The sequence below is a fragment of the Scyliorhinus torazame genome, chromosome 15 (genome assembly GCF_047496885.1).
Source record: "Scyliorhinus torazame isolate Kashiwa2021f chromosome 15, sScyTor2.1, whole genome shotgun sequence".
NCBI classification, from domain to species: Eukaryota; Metazoa; Chordata; class Chondrichthyes; order Carcharhiniformes; family Scyliorhinidae; genus Scyliorhinus; species Scyliorhinus torazame.
In genome coordinates, this window is record NC_092721.1 from 152,685,774 (window position 1) to 152,702,135 (window position 16,362).

General features: G+C 47.7%; 1 protein-coding gene across 1 annotated transcript in view; it reads right to left on the reverse strand.

The window, feature by feature from the left end:
* The window catches only part of LOC140391910 (lysosomal proton-coupled steroid conjugate and bile acid symporter SLC46A3), a 58,207-nt gene extending 44,097 nt beyond the window's left edge, over window positions 1-14,110 (reverse strand). Inside the window, exons 1-2 of the mRNA XM_072476952.1 lie at window positions 13,952-14,110; window positions 5,508-5,723 (exon numbers count right to left, since the gene is read on the reverse strand). Of these exons, the coding sequence (XP_072333053.1) occupies window positions 5,508-5,699 (192 nt within the window). The 5' untranslated portion in view covers window positions 5,700-5,723; window positions 13,952-14,110. The remainder of the gene's footprint in view (window positions 1-5,507; window positions 5,724-13,951) is intronic.
* Window positions 14,111-16,362: the final 2,252 nt, after the last annotated feature.

The following is a 16,362-nucleotide window of genomic DNA, read 5'->3' on the forward strand; positions in this document are numbered from 1 at the left end:
AACTATTTAAACATACTTAAACTGTGGTAAATATGAAACAAGCTTTAACTAAAGACCTTTGCCTTGTCCTAACCAGTTGATGCACTCAGCACATGGTGAATGTTGTGTTGCAGGCTGTGAGCTCTGTGCTCCTAGCTAGCTGCTACTCGAATGAGCGGGCACTCTGATGTCCCCTGTCTTTATAGTGCATGTGCTCTCACTGGTGATTGGCTGCAATGTTGTGTATGTTGATTGGTCCCACTGTGTGTCCATCAGGGTGTGTCTGCACCATGATGTACTGGTGTATACTATGACATCCCCCCTTTTATATAAGAAAATGTGCCTGCGTGACAATAAAATGTGTGTGGTGAATGTTCCTGACTATGTGTGTGCGAAATATTTACAGGACCACGTACATAAAACTAAGCTATTTACATGGGAAGGTGCCTGGTGCAGAAAAAAAGTGTGTCACACAAATAACAAGATGAACACTATATACAAACCACTTGAACGATTAAATGGAAGAACAGAACAACCAGAGATCCATTAGTGCAAAGTTCACAAATTAAGTCTCTAAGGTGGGCGACAAATTCTGGTTGACCGCCTCATGGTCCGAACCAGCTGAGGAGCGGGCTGGACTGCGTCAGAGTGAGGAGGATGCAGAATAACCAGAATCTCTGCATAGTCCAGGTCAGGGACAACAGGAGGGCGTGGCACTGGCGGAGGATCACATGGCGAATGCGGAACGAGACGAAGGGCACGCCGATTACGGCGCCGAATGGAACCATCCGGTAGACGAACCAGGAATGAGCGGGGAGCCACCTGCCGAAGATCCACAGCAGTTGCAGACCAGCCACCATCCGGAAGATGGATGCGGATGTTGTCATCTGGAGCCAGAGCAGGGAGATCAGCTGCACGGGCGTCATGAGCCGCCTTGTGCTGTGCACGAGGCAGTTGCATTCGTTAAAGGACCGGAACGTGGTCAAGGTCTGGGATGTGAATGGACGGCACCGTTGTCCTCAGGGTGCAACCCATGAGCAGCTGGGCTGGCGACAGGCCAGTGGAGAGTGGGGCCGAGCGATAGGCCAGCAGGGCGAGGTAGAAGTCGGATCCCGCATCGGCAGCCTTACAGAGGAGCCGTTTGACTATGTGGACGCCCTTCTCCGCTTTGCCATTGGATTGGGGGTACAGGGGACTGGATGTCACATGCACAAAGTTGTACTTCCTGGCAAAGTTGGACCATTCCTGGTGTGCGAAGCAGGGACCATTGTACGACATCACAGTGAGTGGGATGCCGTGACGAGCAAAGGTGTCCTCACAGGCACAGATGACTGCAGACGATGTGATGTCGTGCAAACGTACCACATCCGGGTAGTTTGAAAAATAGTCTACAATCAGAACATAGTCCCTGCCCAGCGCATGGAACAGGTCGATGCCAACCTTGAACCAAGGGGACGTGACCAACTCATGGGACTGTAGGGTCTCACGTGGTTGGGCCGGCTGGAACCGCTGACAGGTGGGGCAGTTGAGTACTGTGTTGGCGATGTCGTCATTGATGCCGGGCCAGTACACTGCCTCTTGGGCCCGTCGGCGGCACTTCTCCACGCAAAGATGGCCCTCGTGTAGCTGTTCCAAGATGAGCTGGCGCATGCTGTGCGGGATAACAATGCGGTCCAGCTTCAGGAGGACACCATCGACTACCGCCAGATCGTCATTGGCCTTGAGCCACCCGCCTGTTAGGTGGCGCATGACACGCTGTAGCAGGGGGTCAGCCGCAGTCTCGCGGTGAATTTGGACAAGGTGTTCATCCGTGGCTGGTAGATTGGATGCCACGAAGGCCACATGGGCGTCAACCTGGCAGACGAATCCCGCTGGGTCACACGGGGTGTTGGCTGCCCTGGACAGAGCGTCGGCTATGATCAGGTCTTTGCCCGGGGTGTATACGAGCTGAAAGTCGTATCGCCGGAGTTTGAGCAGAATGCACTGGAGGCGAGGCGTCATGTCGTTCAAGTCTTTGTGTATTATATTGACCAGCGGGCGATGGTCGGTCTCGACAATGGATTGGGGAAGGCCGTACACATAATCATGAAATTTGACGACACCGGTCAACAGGCCCAGGCACTCTTTTTCTATCTGCGCGTAGCGCTGTTCCGTGGGGGTCATGGCGCGTGACGCATTTGCAACGGGGGTCCATGATGAGGCCTCATCGCGTTGAAGGAGCACTGCCCCAATGCCAGATTTGCTGGCATCAGTCGAAATTTTTGACTCTTTCGCTGGATCAAAAAAGGCCAAAAGAGGGGCCGTGGTAAGTTTGGTTTTAATTTCTCTCCATTCGCGCTCGTGGGCAGGAAGCCATTGGAAATCTGTCGTCTTCCTGACCAGGTTCCTGAGAGCTGTGGTATGAGAGGCGAGGTTAGGGATGAACCTCCCTAGGAAGTTGACCATGCCCAGAGATCGGAGGACCGCCTTCTTGTCCTCTGGCTTTTTCATGGCTGTGATGGCAGCCACCTTGTCCGCATCTGGCCGCACACCCAACTGGGAGATGTGGTCCCCTAGGAACTTGAGTTCCATCTGGCCGAAGGAGCATTTGGCTCTGTTGAGGCGTAGGCCCTGCTCCCGTATGCGTTTGAACACGCACTGGAGGCGACTGATATGCTCCTGCGGGGTGGTGGACCAAATGATTATGTCGTCAACATAGACGCGAACACCATCAATGCCTTGCATCATTTGTTCCATGATCCTGTGGAATACTTCTGACGCCGATATGATCCCAAATGGCATCCTGTTGTAACAATATCTGCCAAAGGGGGTATTGAATGTACACAGTTTCCTGCTGGATCTGTCCAGTTGAATTTGCCAGAATCCTTTCGAGGCGTCAAGTTTGGTGAAGAGCTTTGCCCGAGCCATCTCGCATGTGATCTCTTCACGCTTGGGGATTGGGTAATGCTCCCTCATTATGTTGCGATTCAGATCCTTTGGATCAATGCAGATTCTGAGCTCGCCGGAAGGCTTCTTTACGCACACCATGGAACTGACCCAGTCGGTTGGTTCCGTAACTCTGGAGATCACTCCTTGGTCTTGGAGGTCCTGCAGCTGCTGCTTGAGGTGGTCCTTGAGGGGTGCTGGGACTCTGCAAGGTGCAATCATCACAGGCGTGGCGTTCTGTTTGAGTATGATCTTGTAAGTATATGGGAGCGGGCCCATGCCTTCAAAGACGTCGCGGTGCTAGTCGATGATGGCGTTGAGTTGCGCCCTGAAATCAGCATCCTGGAAGGCAGATGTGTCATCAGGAGAGAGAGAGTGAACTCTTTGAACGAGGTTTAGCAATTTGCACGCCTGTGCGTCAAGCAGAGAGTCCTTCGAGGAGCCCACGATCTCGAAAGGAAGGATGGCTTTTCGTGACTTGTGCGTCACTTCGAGTTGGCATGAGCCGGTAGCAGGAATGATGTTTCCATTGTCGTCCAATAGCTGGCAGGCCGATGGGAGAATGGTTGGTTTGACACAAAGGCTTTGGAAAGCAGACCACGCATGAGATTAGCAGAGGCACCAGTGTCCAGGCGGAATCGTATTTGGGACCGGTTGACCGTCAGGGTGGCACACCACTCATCGTCTGGATCGATGCTGTATACCGACAGCGGCTGGTGTCTTTGCTTCGGGGACAGCCTGTTTTTCATTACGACACCGACTCAAAAAGGTCGGAATCGGACTCGGTGACCGTGGGTTGAATTGCCCGAACATTCCTGCGAGGCTGGCTGAAGCGATATGAATTGGAAGGCTGAGCTGCTCGACAGCAGGCAGCATAGTGGCCAAGTCTTCACATCGTAGGCATTGTCGCGATTTTGCGGGGCATTGCCGCTTTATGGGCAGAGCCACAGTTGCCGCACATCGTGATGCCAGCACATTTGCTGCGCCACCGCGCATGCGCTGTACGGTCGTGCGTGGTGCGCACCTGCGCATTACGTTCCTCCATGTCGCCGTCCCCTCGTTTGGTGCGTACAAGCGCGGGAGTCCGCGAAAAGCGCGCAAAATGGCCGCCCTCATCCAGGCAGAGGCCCTGGAGGTGTTCAATCACTTGGACCCGTTCCGCCTCGTGGGGACCTTGCCGCGCCGTTTCAGCCGCTTGTATATGGGAGTACCTACTGGTGGCATTTTCATGTAGGACACAGGTCTCGATGGCGGTCACTAGGGTGAGTTGCTTTACTTTGAGGAGCTGCTGACGTAGGGGGTCTGACTGAACACCGAAAACGATCTGGTCACGTATCATGGAGTCGGAGGTGGGCCCGTAGCTGCAAGATTGTGCAAGGATGCGGAGGAGCGTTAAAAAGGATTGGGAAGGTTCGTCCTTACCCTGCAAACGCTGCTGGAACACGTAGCGTTCAAAACTTTCATTCACCTCTACACTGCAGTGAGTGTCAAATTTGAGGAGAACCGTCTTGAACTTCGTCTTGTCTTCGTCATCTGCAAAGGTGAAAGTTGAAAATATGGATGGCATGATCCCCGGCTGTGGAGAGGAGAAGAGCAATCTTTCTGGTGTCCGAGGTGCCCCCCCTGTTCGTGGCTTCAAGGTAGAGCTGGAAGCGCTGTTTGAAAATCTTCCAGTTGGCCCTGAGGTTGCCGGCGATGCAGAGCGGCGGCGGCGGGCTGATGTTGTCCATGTTGCAGAATGACGGAATGCTGGCGGAAGGCAGATCATTTGCAGGTAGGTCTAAGTGCTAGTATGCAACCCCACTCCTGGTATCATGATGTGTTGGGTGTTCTGGATCACATACAGGTCACCAACACTTGAAGTAGTGCAACACTGTTTTATTAAAAGGTTAACTATTTAAACATACTTGAACTGTGGGTAAATACGATACCAGCTTTAACTAAAGACTTTTGCCTTGTCCTAACCAGTTGATGCACTCAGCACATGGTGAATGTCTGTGTTGCAGGCTGTGAGCTCTGTGTTCCTAGCTAGCTGCTACTCGAATGAGCGGGCACTCTGATGTCCCCTGTCTTTACAGTGCGTGTGCTCTCACTGGTGATTGGCTGCGATGTTGTGTATGTTGATTGGCCCCACTGTGTGTCCATCAGTGTGTGTCTGCACCATGATATACTGGTGTATATTATGACATTCCTCTCTCCACACGCTGAGTATTTCCAGCTCTTTCTGTTTATATTTCAGATTTCCAGCATCTGGAATATGTTGTTTGTCTGATATTTCCTCATTTGACTTGATATCAACATTTGCTTGATATCACTCCTGTGAAGTATCTTGGGGCATTCTACTACATTAAAAGTGTTGAAAAATGCACATTGCTATCACAGGTTAGGTACACCTGTGAATTGGAAGAGCTCAATTGGTTTTCCTTTTGCAAATTCCCCATTTTCTGATCAAACACGGGTTGATTTATCCAAACTAAAAAAAATTAAACTAAAAGGACACCACTTATTCCATTGACAATTATAACAACTTTTATGATACAGGAAGTGATTCACATTTGCAATTTTATATATAGTTTAATAAGAGATCAGTTGCAGATACTGACCTGTTGCTTTATGTACACAGGGTCACTGTGATTCTGGTGACAGGAGAAATTACTTCCATTCTCAATGTAGCTGCTGTTAGTTTCATTCTCCCATATCCTGCGATAAATATACTGCTGAATTAAGAGAACATCTACCATACCAGACAAGGTGTAAAGAGCAATAACAGGTTCCACAAAAAACAGCCTTTTCATTGTTCATGGAATATGCGCAGGCCCCTGTGTATAAAACAGTAATCAAAGAACGCCATTGTTACCAAAATAACACAAGCTTAAAAAGGAAAACTAAACCTAAATTTAAACTAATCAAGTGAAACACAAATAAAATAAGTGCGCCTAGCTTCAGTTTTTATTGTATGTCAACGTGCAACTTAGTACATTTTGTTAACCACGGGATAAACATCCTCATTCTGTCTAGATAATGGCACGGAGACATTCTTTAATGCATTGAGATCAATTATCCAACATTAAAACTACTGAATCAATTAGATTTTATTATTGCTGAATAGAGTGGCATGTTGGCTGAAATTGTCCAGCCAATCCCACCGGCAGGACCTTCCAGTCCCACCGATGGCGACGTACCCCGCCGTGGGTTCCCAGGTGGTGGGTGGGAACAACGGGAAAATCCATTTACAGCAGCGGGGCCAGGTAATCCAATGGCGGGCCATCTCTGCTACCACAAAACATGCTGCGGGATGGGGGAGAGGCGGAAAATCTCACCGTGTCAAAGCTTTGTGTCTTGCGTTCATCAGGACAAACACAAGAATACTAAATTTCAAACAATCACAACAATTTATATAGCAGGAGAAATAGAGTGCTGATTGGTTGGCAAGTTGACTCTGATTGGCCCAAGGCTTTTTCATGGAGAAAGTAATGAGGAACTATAAACTCCCCAATCACCTGGATAATTCAAAGAAAGGTTCAAAGCTTGAACATATTCTTTTTTAGCTTCATAGAACAGCTCCCGTATTCAGGAGAGGAATATATTCAAACAAAATGAATAAGGCTGCGTTACACAGATTTTTGATCAACAGGGGAGTCAAGGATTATTGGGAAAGACAGGGAAGTGGAGTTTGTAATAATCTTTATTGTTACAAGTAGGCTTACATTAACATTGCAATGAAGTTACTATGAAAAGCCCCTAGTCGCCACACTCCGGCGCCTGTTCAGGTACACTGAGGGAGAATTCAGAATGTCCAAATTACCTAACAGCAAGTCTTTCGGGACTTGTGGGAGGAAACCGAACACCCGGAGGAAACCACCGCAGACATGGGGAGAACGTGCAGGCTCCACACAATCAGTGACCCAAGCCGGGAATCGTACCATGTTGTCCATTAAGTTCTCAAGCTGATTAGACATGAACTTATTGAATAGTGTAGCAGGTGCTGTGGGTTGAATGACCTACTCCCACTCCTGTAATTTTTATGATCTTATACCAGACATTAAACTGGTATGTTGAACAAGAGAAGCCAAGTTTTCTCACACACTTTTACAGCTAGCAGAGGAATCTCATTAGAGTCAATCTAACAAGTTATGGTTCCACCCTGCCAAAGGAATCTCATCACCACAAAGAAACTTTACTTCTTCCTTCAGGCAGAGACTGGAGCTGGTTATAACTGTGTCACCGCAGCTCGTGAGTTTCACTTCCTTTACCAGCAAACTTTTTTCTGGCTTCAACTGTCTTGTGCTCCAACTGCTGAGCACAACAGCCCATTTTATAAAAAGAAGTGTATCTATTCTCCACATAAAGAATTCAAAATAGTGTGTTGGAACAAGCCCTGGTGCTATTTTGCTATCATTGCAAATTAAACCACTCTGAATCTGAGCCTAATAGCCCTGCTTGAATTATGATGCTGTGGGAGGGCATTAAAATGACAATGGGAGGGGTGGGGAAAGACCAGAGAGATAGAAGATCAATAAAGTTGTTGGAACAGAAGTAAACAATTTAACTAAATTATGAAAAAATATTAGAGGAGAAAGGGAAAAAGAGAACAGAAAGGGATAGAATGGAATATAGAATGGTTATACATGAAGCCATCCAGCCCTACATGTTGGTGCTGGCCCTCTGAAGGAACAATTCACTTGGTACCATTTCCCTACCTTTTCCCTGTAACCCTGCACATTTTTTCTTTTCGGATAATAACCCAATTCCTTTTTGAAAGCCTCAAATGAACCTGCCTCCACCACACTCTCAGGTTGTGTATTTCAGACCCCAACCACTCGCTGCGTGAGAAGTTTTACCAGTGCCGAGGTGAAGATGGTTGACAGCTTCAAATTCCTAGGTGCGCACATCACCAACAATTTGTCTGGTCTACCCACATCAACGCTACGACCAAGAAAGCACAACAGCGTCTATACTTCCTCAGGAAATTAAGAAAATTCAGCATGTCCACATTGACTCTTACCAAATTTTACAGATACACCATAGAAAGCATCCTATCTGACTGCATCACAGCCTGGTATGGCAACTGATCGGCCCAAGACCGCAAGAATCTACAGAGAGTGGTGAACATAGTCCAGTCCATCGCGCAAAACCGCCTCCCATCCATTGACTCTGTCTATACCTCCCACTGCCTTGGGAAAGCGGGCAGCATAATCAAAGACTCCTCCCACCCGGATTATTCTCTCTTCCAACTTCTTCCCATTAGGCAGGAGATACAAAAGTCTGAGAACACGCACTAACAGGTTTAAAAACAGCTTCTTCCCCGCTGTTACCAGGCTCTTGAATGACCTGATCTCTCCACACATCTTCTCTACTGAGTAGTACTACACTCCGTATGCTTCACCTGATGTCTGTGTCTATGTATTTATTTTGTGTATCTATCATATATCCAATGTTTCTAAATGTATGGAACAATCTGTCTGGACTGCACGCAGAACAGTACTTTTCACTGTACCTCAGTGCACATGACAATAACTCAAATCCAAATCCAAACATGTCCCCGTTGCTTATTTTGCCAATTATCTTAAATCTGTGCCCCTTCTTCTCAATCCTTCCACCGAAGGGAATAGCTTAACCCCTGTGCCCAGACGCCTCATCATTCTAAATACTTCTACCATGACTCAACCGTCTCTTCTCCAGGGAGAACAATCCTATCTTCTCCAATCTTTCTTTACAACTGAAGTTCCTCATCCCTGGAACCATTCTCGCAAATCCTTTTTGCATTCTCTCTCTCTGATGCCTTCACATCCTTCCTAAAGTGTGGCACCCAGAACTGGATGCAATACTCCAGTTGAGGCCACAGTGGTGTTCTATGCATATCTCGCATTACTTCCTTTGCCCTTCTTTATAAAGCCCAGGATGTTGTATACTTTATCAAACGTGCTCTCAACCGGTCTTGCCACCTTCAATGATTTATGCACATATACACCCTGGTCCCTCTACTCCTGTAACCCCTTTGGAATTGTACCCGTTATTTTATATTGCTTCTCAGTGTTCTTCCAACCAAAATGAATTGCTTCATACTTCCCTGCGTTCAATTTCATCTCCCTTTCCTCCTCACAGTTCACAATGCTTCCAAGTGTTGTATAATCTGTAAATGTTGAACTGTGTCTTGTACACCGAGGTCTAGGTCATGAATATGTATCAGGAAGAGCAGGTGTCTTAATAGCTACCCCCTGGGGAACTCCAATATAAACCTTCCTCCAACCAGATTTTAAAAAACTACTGTTTCCCGTCTCCCTCAGCCAATTTTGTATCCGTTACTGCCCCTTTTGCTCCATGAGCTCTAACTTTGCTCAAAAGTCTGTTGTACAATGAAGAATCATAAGATGCGGCTGCGAACTGGTGAAGAGCAAAGTTTAACAAAATAAAAAGGCATGTGGACAGCATTTACAATAGGTCGACAGGTTGGCAGTGGGAAACATGTTGCTAACCCCAGCACTAATATCTCCATTTTAGAAAGAATCAACTTTCATTTGTACCACTTTTTTCATGACCTCAGATGTCCTACAGTACTTCACAGCTAATGAAGAACTTCAATGGCGTATCACTGCTGTAATGCAGGGAAACATGACTGCTCATTTGAACACAAAATAGCCAAAGCGATGAATGACTAAACAATCTGCTTTTTTTCGTGATTTTAGCTGAGGGATAAATGTTGGTCAGAACACGGGACTTCTTCAAGCAGAGCCATGGGATCGATTACAGTCACCCGAGATGGCAGGAGTGTTCTTGAGGTATGTTCCAGAAAAATATATATAGACAAAAGTCAAAAAGGATGTTCCGAAGCGTGGTACATTGGCAAGACCATGCAGACGCTGCGGCAATGGATGAACGGATATCATGCAATAATTGCCAAGCAGGAATGTTCCCTTCCAGTCGGGGAACACTTCAGCAGTCAAGGGCATTCAGCCTCTGATCTTCGGGTAAGCGTTCTCCAAGGCGGCCTTCAGGACGCGCGACAACGCAGAATCGGCGAGCAAAAACTTATAGCTAAGTTCCGCACACATGAGTACAGCCTCAACCGCGACCTTGGATTCATGTCGCATTACATTCACCATCTGGCCTATGCTTGTGAAATCCTACCAACTATCCTGGCTTGAGACAATGCACACCTCTTTAACCTGCTCCATCTGGGTCTTGTAAAAACTTAATTATCTGCAAAGACTCGCATTCAAAGTATTGTCTTGCATTTTTGACTTTGTCTATATATATTTCTGGAACCCACCTCTTCATTCACCTGAGGAAGGAGCAGTGCTCCAAAAGCTAGTGATTCGAAACAAACCTGTTGGACTTTAACCTGGTGTTGTAAGACTTCTTACTGTGTTCACCCCAGTCCAACATGGGCATCTCGAAGGTTGGCAGCCTCTGAGAGTGTTGCACTAACTCTGGGTGGCATGGTGGCACAGTGGTAAGCATTGCTGCCTCACAGTGCCAGAGACCCAGGTTCGATTCCAGCCTTGGGTGACTGTCTGTGAGGAGTTTACACGTTCTCCCCATGTCTGCTTCGGGTACTCCTGTTTCCTCTCTCAGTGCAAAAATGTGCAGGTTAGGTGGATTGGCCATGCTAAAATTGCCCCTTAATGTCATAAAGATGTGCCTTAGTATCACAAAGATGTGAAGGTTAGGTGGGGTGGTGGGGTAATGGGGCTAGGACAGGGGAGCGGGTTTAGGTAGGGTGTGTTTTCAGAGGTTGGCGCAGACTCGAGAGCCGAATGGCCTCCTTCTGCACTGTATGGATTCTAACTCAGATTGACATGAAGTGTCAGGTCAGATTATGCGCTGAACTCTCTGGAGTGGAGCTTAAACCTGGGGCTTCTTGATTGAGGAGAAAGTACTACTCCTGAGCCAAGGTAGAGTCCAAAACTAGCTAAACACACACACACAATTTCAAAACACAGTTTATATAGGGCGCGATCCAGCCGAATGGGAACAGAGTCTCATGGTGCACGATTAGCCGGGTGTTTCCCGGCACTTAGAGAAACACCATGCTATTGAACGGCCATTCAGATAGATCGGTGGCCTCAGTGAAGAACATGCGGCCTCGTCACGTTTTCTGCACTGCGGAGCTCCACTCGCTGGAACTCTTCAGTGCAGGATGCCAGATCTCTTGACCACCTGACACGACCCCCAAGCCTTGTACCCTGACCAAAGGGCAAGGACCCAGGGACCTCCAATCTCCTGGGAGACTCCCACAAGTGTCATTCCAACTGGTCCTCGTTTGTGGAGCCCCAGCACTGCTCGCCCGAGGTCTCCAAGGCAAGGGGGTTAGATCCCACTCTTGGTTAGATCTTGGGAATGCATTTTAGAGTGAGACTAGCTGTCTCGCTCTAATTTACAGATTTGCCCAAAGTGTTCTTTTTTTTAAAAAAAAAAATATATTTATTAAAGTTTTTTAACACAATTTTTCTCCCTTACAAACAATAACCACCCCGCCCCCCCCCGTAACAAAAAAAACCCAAGAAATCGCGCAGAGCAAGATACATACATGGCAAAATGATATATTTACACAGCTTTGTACACTGGCCCTCACCCGTACGTGCCAGTTTCCCCAACCCTTCATGTTATCTCTTGCTCATCCACCGTCCCAGGCAGTCCCCCCCTCCCCCCCCCCCCCTCCCAGGGCGTCCCCTCCACCCCGCCAAGGTTGCTGCTGCTGCTGACCGACCTTCCTCTAACGCTCCGCGAGATAGTCTAGGAACGGTTGCCACCGCCTGTAGAACCCCTGCGCAGACCCTCTCTGCCCAAAGTGTTCTAACGCGATCTCGCGAGGCATGGCAAGCCAGGTAGAACCCGGAAGAGGAATCTCCAGGCATTTCCCGGCTGCGCTGCTTTTCTGGGGCAACGCGACCGGTAGATCACGTCCATGATTTTTGTCATTTGTCTTGAGGATTATCACATTTAAATAGGTTGACAGGTTGGCAGGGAATACGATTGCTTATTTGGTTTTAAAGACAATCTATCAGTAGCACAGAGGTTAGGACTGCTGACTCATAGCTCCAGGGACCCGGGCTCAATTCCAGCCTCAGGTGACTGGCTGTGTGGAGTTTTCAGTTTCTCTCAGTCTGCGTGGGTTTCCTCCCAGTTCAAAGCTGTGCAGGTTAGGTGGATTGGCCATGCTAAATTGCTCCTTAGCATCCAAAAGGTTAGGTGGGGTTACGGGATAGTGTGGAGGCATGGGCTTAAGTAGGCTGCTCTTTCCAAGGGCCGGTGCAGACTCAATGGGCCGAATGGCCTCCTTCTGCACTGTAGGGATTCTAAAAAAATCCCTGAATGTTTTAACTGAAATTTCCTAACAAATATGTAAATTTCAAAGCTGAAGAAATCACTAGTAATCTGCAGTTTGAATAGAGCCAGGAACCTATTTTTTAAACAGTACTGATCTTCTTGATAGAAATATTTAATTGTTCCTTCCCTCTGCTCAATTTTTGCAAGTTTTTTATGTTCATGGAAGGTTTGTCAAATTTGTTGCTAGCAAACCAAATAAATGAAGCACGGTAACTCTGCACAATAATGAGGTGGCAGAACAAATATAGTAAACAGCCCTTAAAATAGTTGACTAATGTAAAACCTAAAAATACAAAATATATTTTTTCTTGCCCATTAGTCCTAAACCAGGAACACTAATAAATGTAGAAAATTCAAAAAATACAAAGCAGGCCAACTAGAATCAGCAAAGAGAAAAGGTCACGAGTTGTCAAATATCTACCATTCATGAGTGTTCTGATAAAAGATACACAACAGAAAGATCATCAATGTACAAAACCATAGCAGTTTACAGGACAGAAATAAGGCCCTTCAGTCCATCCGGGTGATTTTAGCTGGTCATTTCCTGAATGAAAAACTAGCATCCAGCAAAGTCCTGATGGAGACCTTGGACATACATTTTCCTACCTACCTGTTTCAATTTCCAGGAATGGCTTTAAATGGACTACAAGTAATCCTGGACAAAAGGGTGTCATTTTGCCCACTGAATCCATGGCAGCTCTCTGCACAAACAATTTAGCTGCTCCCACTCCCCTGCCTTCTCTCTGTAGCCCTGCAATTGTTTTTTCTCTTCAGTCTGGGTGAGACACTGGGTGCAGTGATAACATCACTGTATTTGTAACCCAACTAATGTTGGCAACATAGGTTCAAACCTACCATGGCAACTGGTGGAATTTAAATTCAATTTAAAAAATAAAATCTGGAATTGAAAGCAATTCTCAACATGTTGAGCATGAAACTATCATTGGCGATCTGGCTCACTAATGTCCTTACCTGTCTGGTCTTGCATGGCCTACATGTGTCCCCAGACCCACAAAAATATGACTGACTCTTAACTGTCCTCTGCAATAGCCAGTTCAATGGAAATTAGGGATGAGCAACAAATATTGGGCACATCCTATCAAAGAACACATTATAAAAAAGGTTATCCAATTCTCTTGAAAGCCTTGTGTGAATCTGCCTCCGCCAGCTCCTCAGACGATGCATTCCAGATCCTAACCACTGACTGCAGAAAATTTCCCGCATGGCACCTTTGGTTCTTTTGCCAATCACCTTAAACCTGTGTCCTCTGCCAAAGGAAGTTTCTCTAAACACACCAGACCGCAACATACGGTTATCGACAGCCGTTTGCATTGGAAGACCAGCAAGTCTCAGACAGACCAAAGAGTATCTTTCACCAAATTGATGGCTCTCCAGCTGCAGTTTAACCGCAAGTTTGCGGAGGGCGGACAAAATCCACTGCATCTTTTGCCAGACTTGCTTGACAAGATCTTGCCGGACAAGATCCACTAAAATGGATCGCTTCAAGGTGCTCGGCATTAAATGTCACCCGCCCTTTCTATCAGCCTAGGTAGATCCTCTTGAGGTCCACACTGTCCCCGTCCCCTCAGTTCGCAATGCTGTCAATTTTTGGTGTCACCTGCACATTTTGAAACTGCGCCCTGTGCACGCAGGCTATTATTTATCCAGAAAGTTTTTAAATAGCGCTTGTTCTTTGGCCGTGGCCGAGCTTGTTTACCTGTGGATATTGGTGAATGTGCAATTGGACAGGTGCCCTGTCCCGCAGTGAGCACAGCTGGCTCCGGGGTGTCTTCACCTGCCGCGCCGGGCTGCCTTGGACAAACGCTCCCGAATGTGACCGACACGCAGATTCTAATCGAACGTCTGTCATTGCGACGCGATCCCCTCCCCCTCTGGTCCAGCGCGGCGGCGGCGGCGGCGGGGCCGGGGGGGGGGGGGAGCTCAACCGCCATTGGCTCGCGCGCATGTCAATCGGCCCGAGAGGGGGGCGGCGACATTGGACTGGGCTGGAGGCGGTTGTGGCCTTCAGTGCACTTGGCTTTGTTTACCCTCAGTTGACAGGCAGGCCCAGCAATCAGACTGTATTCCGGAATCCAGGACACAGCGAGTTTTTATGGACGATTATGTAACGCTGACAAATCCCCCCCCCCCCAGCATGATTATAATTCCTGAACAATCCAGGGCAAAGATTAATCTATTGAACAATGAAGTACTAAGATGTGAAACTTACCGTTGAAGTTAGTGGTTAAAGTAGAGTAATGTCCAGATTTCAGAATATGTTAAATAGGCGAATGAAGGAATAGGGAATAAAGTTAGATGAGCAGGGGATTAGGATTATTGCCCCTGTGGTGGCCCCTGCTAATGGGATGTTGTATTTTGTGGCCTTTGTTTCTCTGAGATAAACTGGTTTAATGACGTGGTGAGCGGTGTTGGACGGGCTGCTTTTATTTACACAGAAATTTCAACACAAAGACAGGCCATTGGGCCCAAGCCCAAGTGCCTGTGGTAAACCACTGTATTGTATTGTACTGTTGTATTGTTACATGCCTGGGCTTGTGCGGTGAACCACTGTATTAGGGGATGTAAGGTAGGACGTGCACTACAGGTTCGCCGGTAGCCCCTGCCAGCTGGCTCCGCCCAATAAGATCTGTATAAATACGCATGACCTCCATTGCCCTGCCATTTCGCCAGCTGCAGCAGGAGGCCACGCATCTGACTGCAATAAAGCCACAGTTGTACCCATTCTGCGTCTTTGTGCTATTGATTGCGCATTAATTTATTGCAGTCAGATTTTTCCACAGAATGGATATCAGAATCAAACCAGATTGCCTGCAGCTGGATCCGCACTCGCCCGACGCCAGAAAAGACTTTACTCACTGGCTAGCATGTTTTGAGGCCTACATCAATGCTGCGGACCCCACGCCAACGGAGGCTCAGAAGATAAACGTCCTGTACTCCAATCTGAGCTCCAGCGTGTTCCCGTTGATCCAAGACGCCTCGAATTACGCGAAAGCAATGGCACTCCTTAAAGAACACTATGCTCAAAAGACGAACACGCTCTTCGCCAGGCATGTACTCGCTGTCATAATATGCATCAGTATATCATGGTGCAGCCACACACACTGATGGACACACAGCAAGACCAATCAACACACACAACACCGCAGCCAATCACCAGTTAGATCACACTCACTATATAGACAGAGGACATCAGAGTTCCTGCTCATTCGGGATGCAGCCTCTCAGAAGGACAGCTTACAGCTTACAGCACAGATCTTCACCATGTGCTGAGTGCATAGACTGGTTAGGACAGTCATAGGTCTTTAGTTTAATCTAACATCGTGTTAACCCACAGTGAAAGTATGTTCAACAGTTTCTAACTTAATAAAATAGTGTTGTACTATTTTAAGTGTTGGTGGCCTGTATGTGTTCCACGGATCCCGAGCACTCAACACATCATGGTACCAGTAGTTGAGGGATGTTAGAACTTCTTAGACCTACCTGCAAGTGATCTGCCTTCCACCAGCATAGAGCTATCCTGCAAAATGGACAGCGTCCGACCGCCGCCGCCGCTCCGCATCACAGGTAACCTAGGGCCAACTGGAAGATATTCAAACAACGCTTCCAGCTCTACCTTGAAGCCACAGACCGGGAAGCTGCCTCAGACACCAGGAGGATCACTCTCTTCCTATCCGCGGCCGGGGAACATGCCATCCACATTTTCAATTCTCTCAGCTTTGCTGATGGTGAAGATAAATCAAAATCAAGACGTTCCTCCTTAAGTTTGGCAGTCACTGCGACATCGAGGTGAATGAAAGTTTCGAGCGCGGTGTATTCCAACAGCGTTTGCAGGGTAAGGATGAACCTTTCCAGTCCTTTCTCACCCACCTCCGCATCCTTGCGCAGTCCTGTAATTACGGGTCCACCTCCGACTCCATGATACGCGACCAGATCGTTTTCGGTGTTCAGTCGGACCCCCTACGCCAGCAGCTCCTCAAGGTAAAGCAGCTCACCCTAGCGATTGCCATCGAGACCTGCGTGCTACATGAACACGCCACTGGTCGGTATTCCCACATCCATGCGGCTGAAGCGGCGTGGCAAGGTCCCCACGAGGCAGAACGGGTCCAA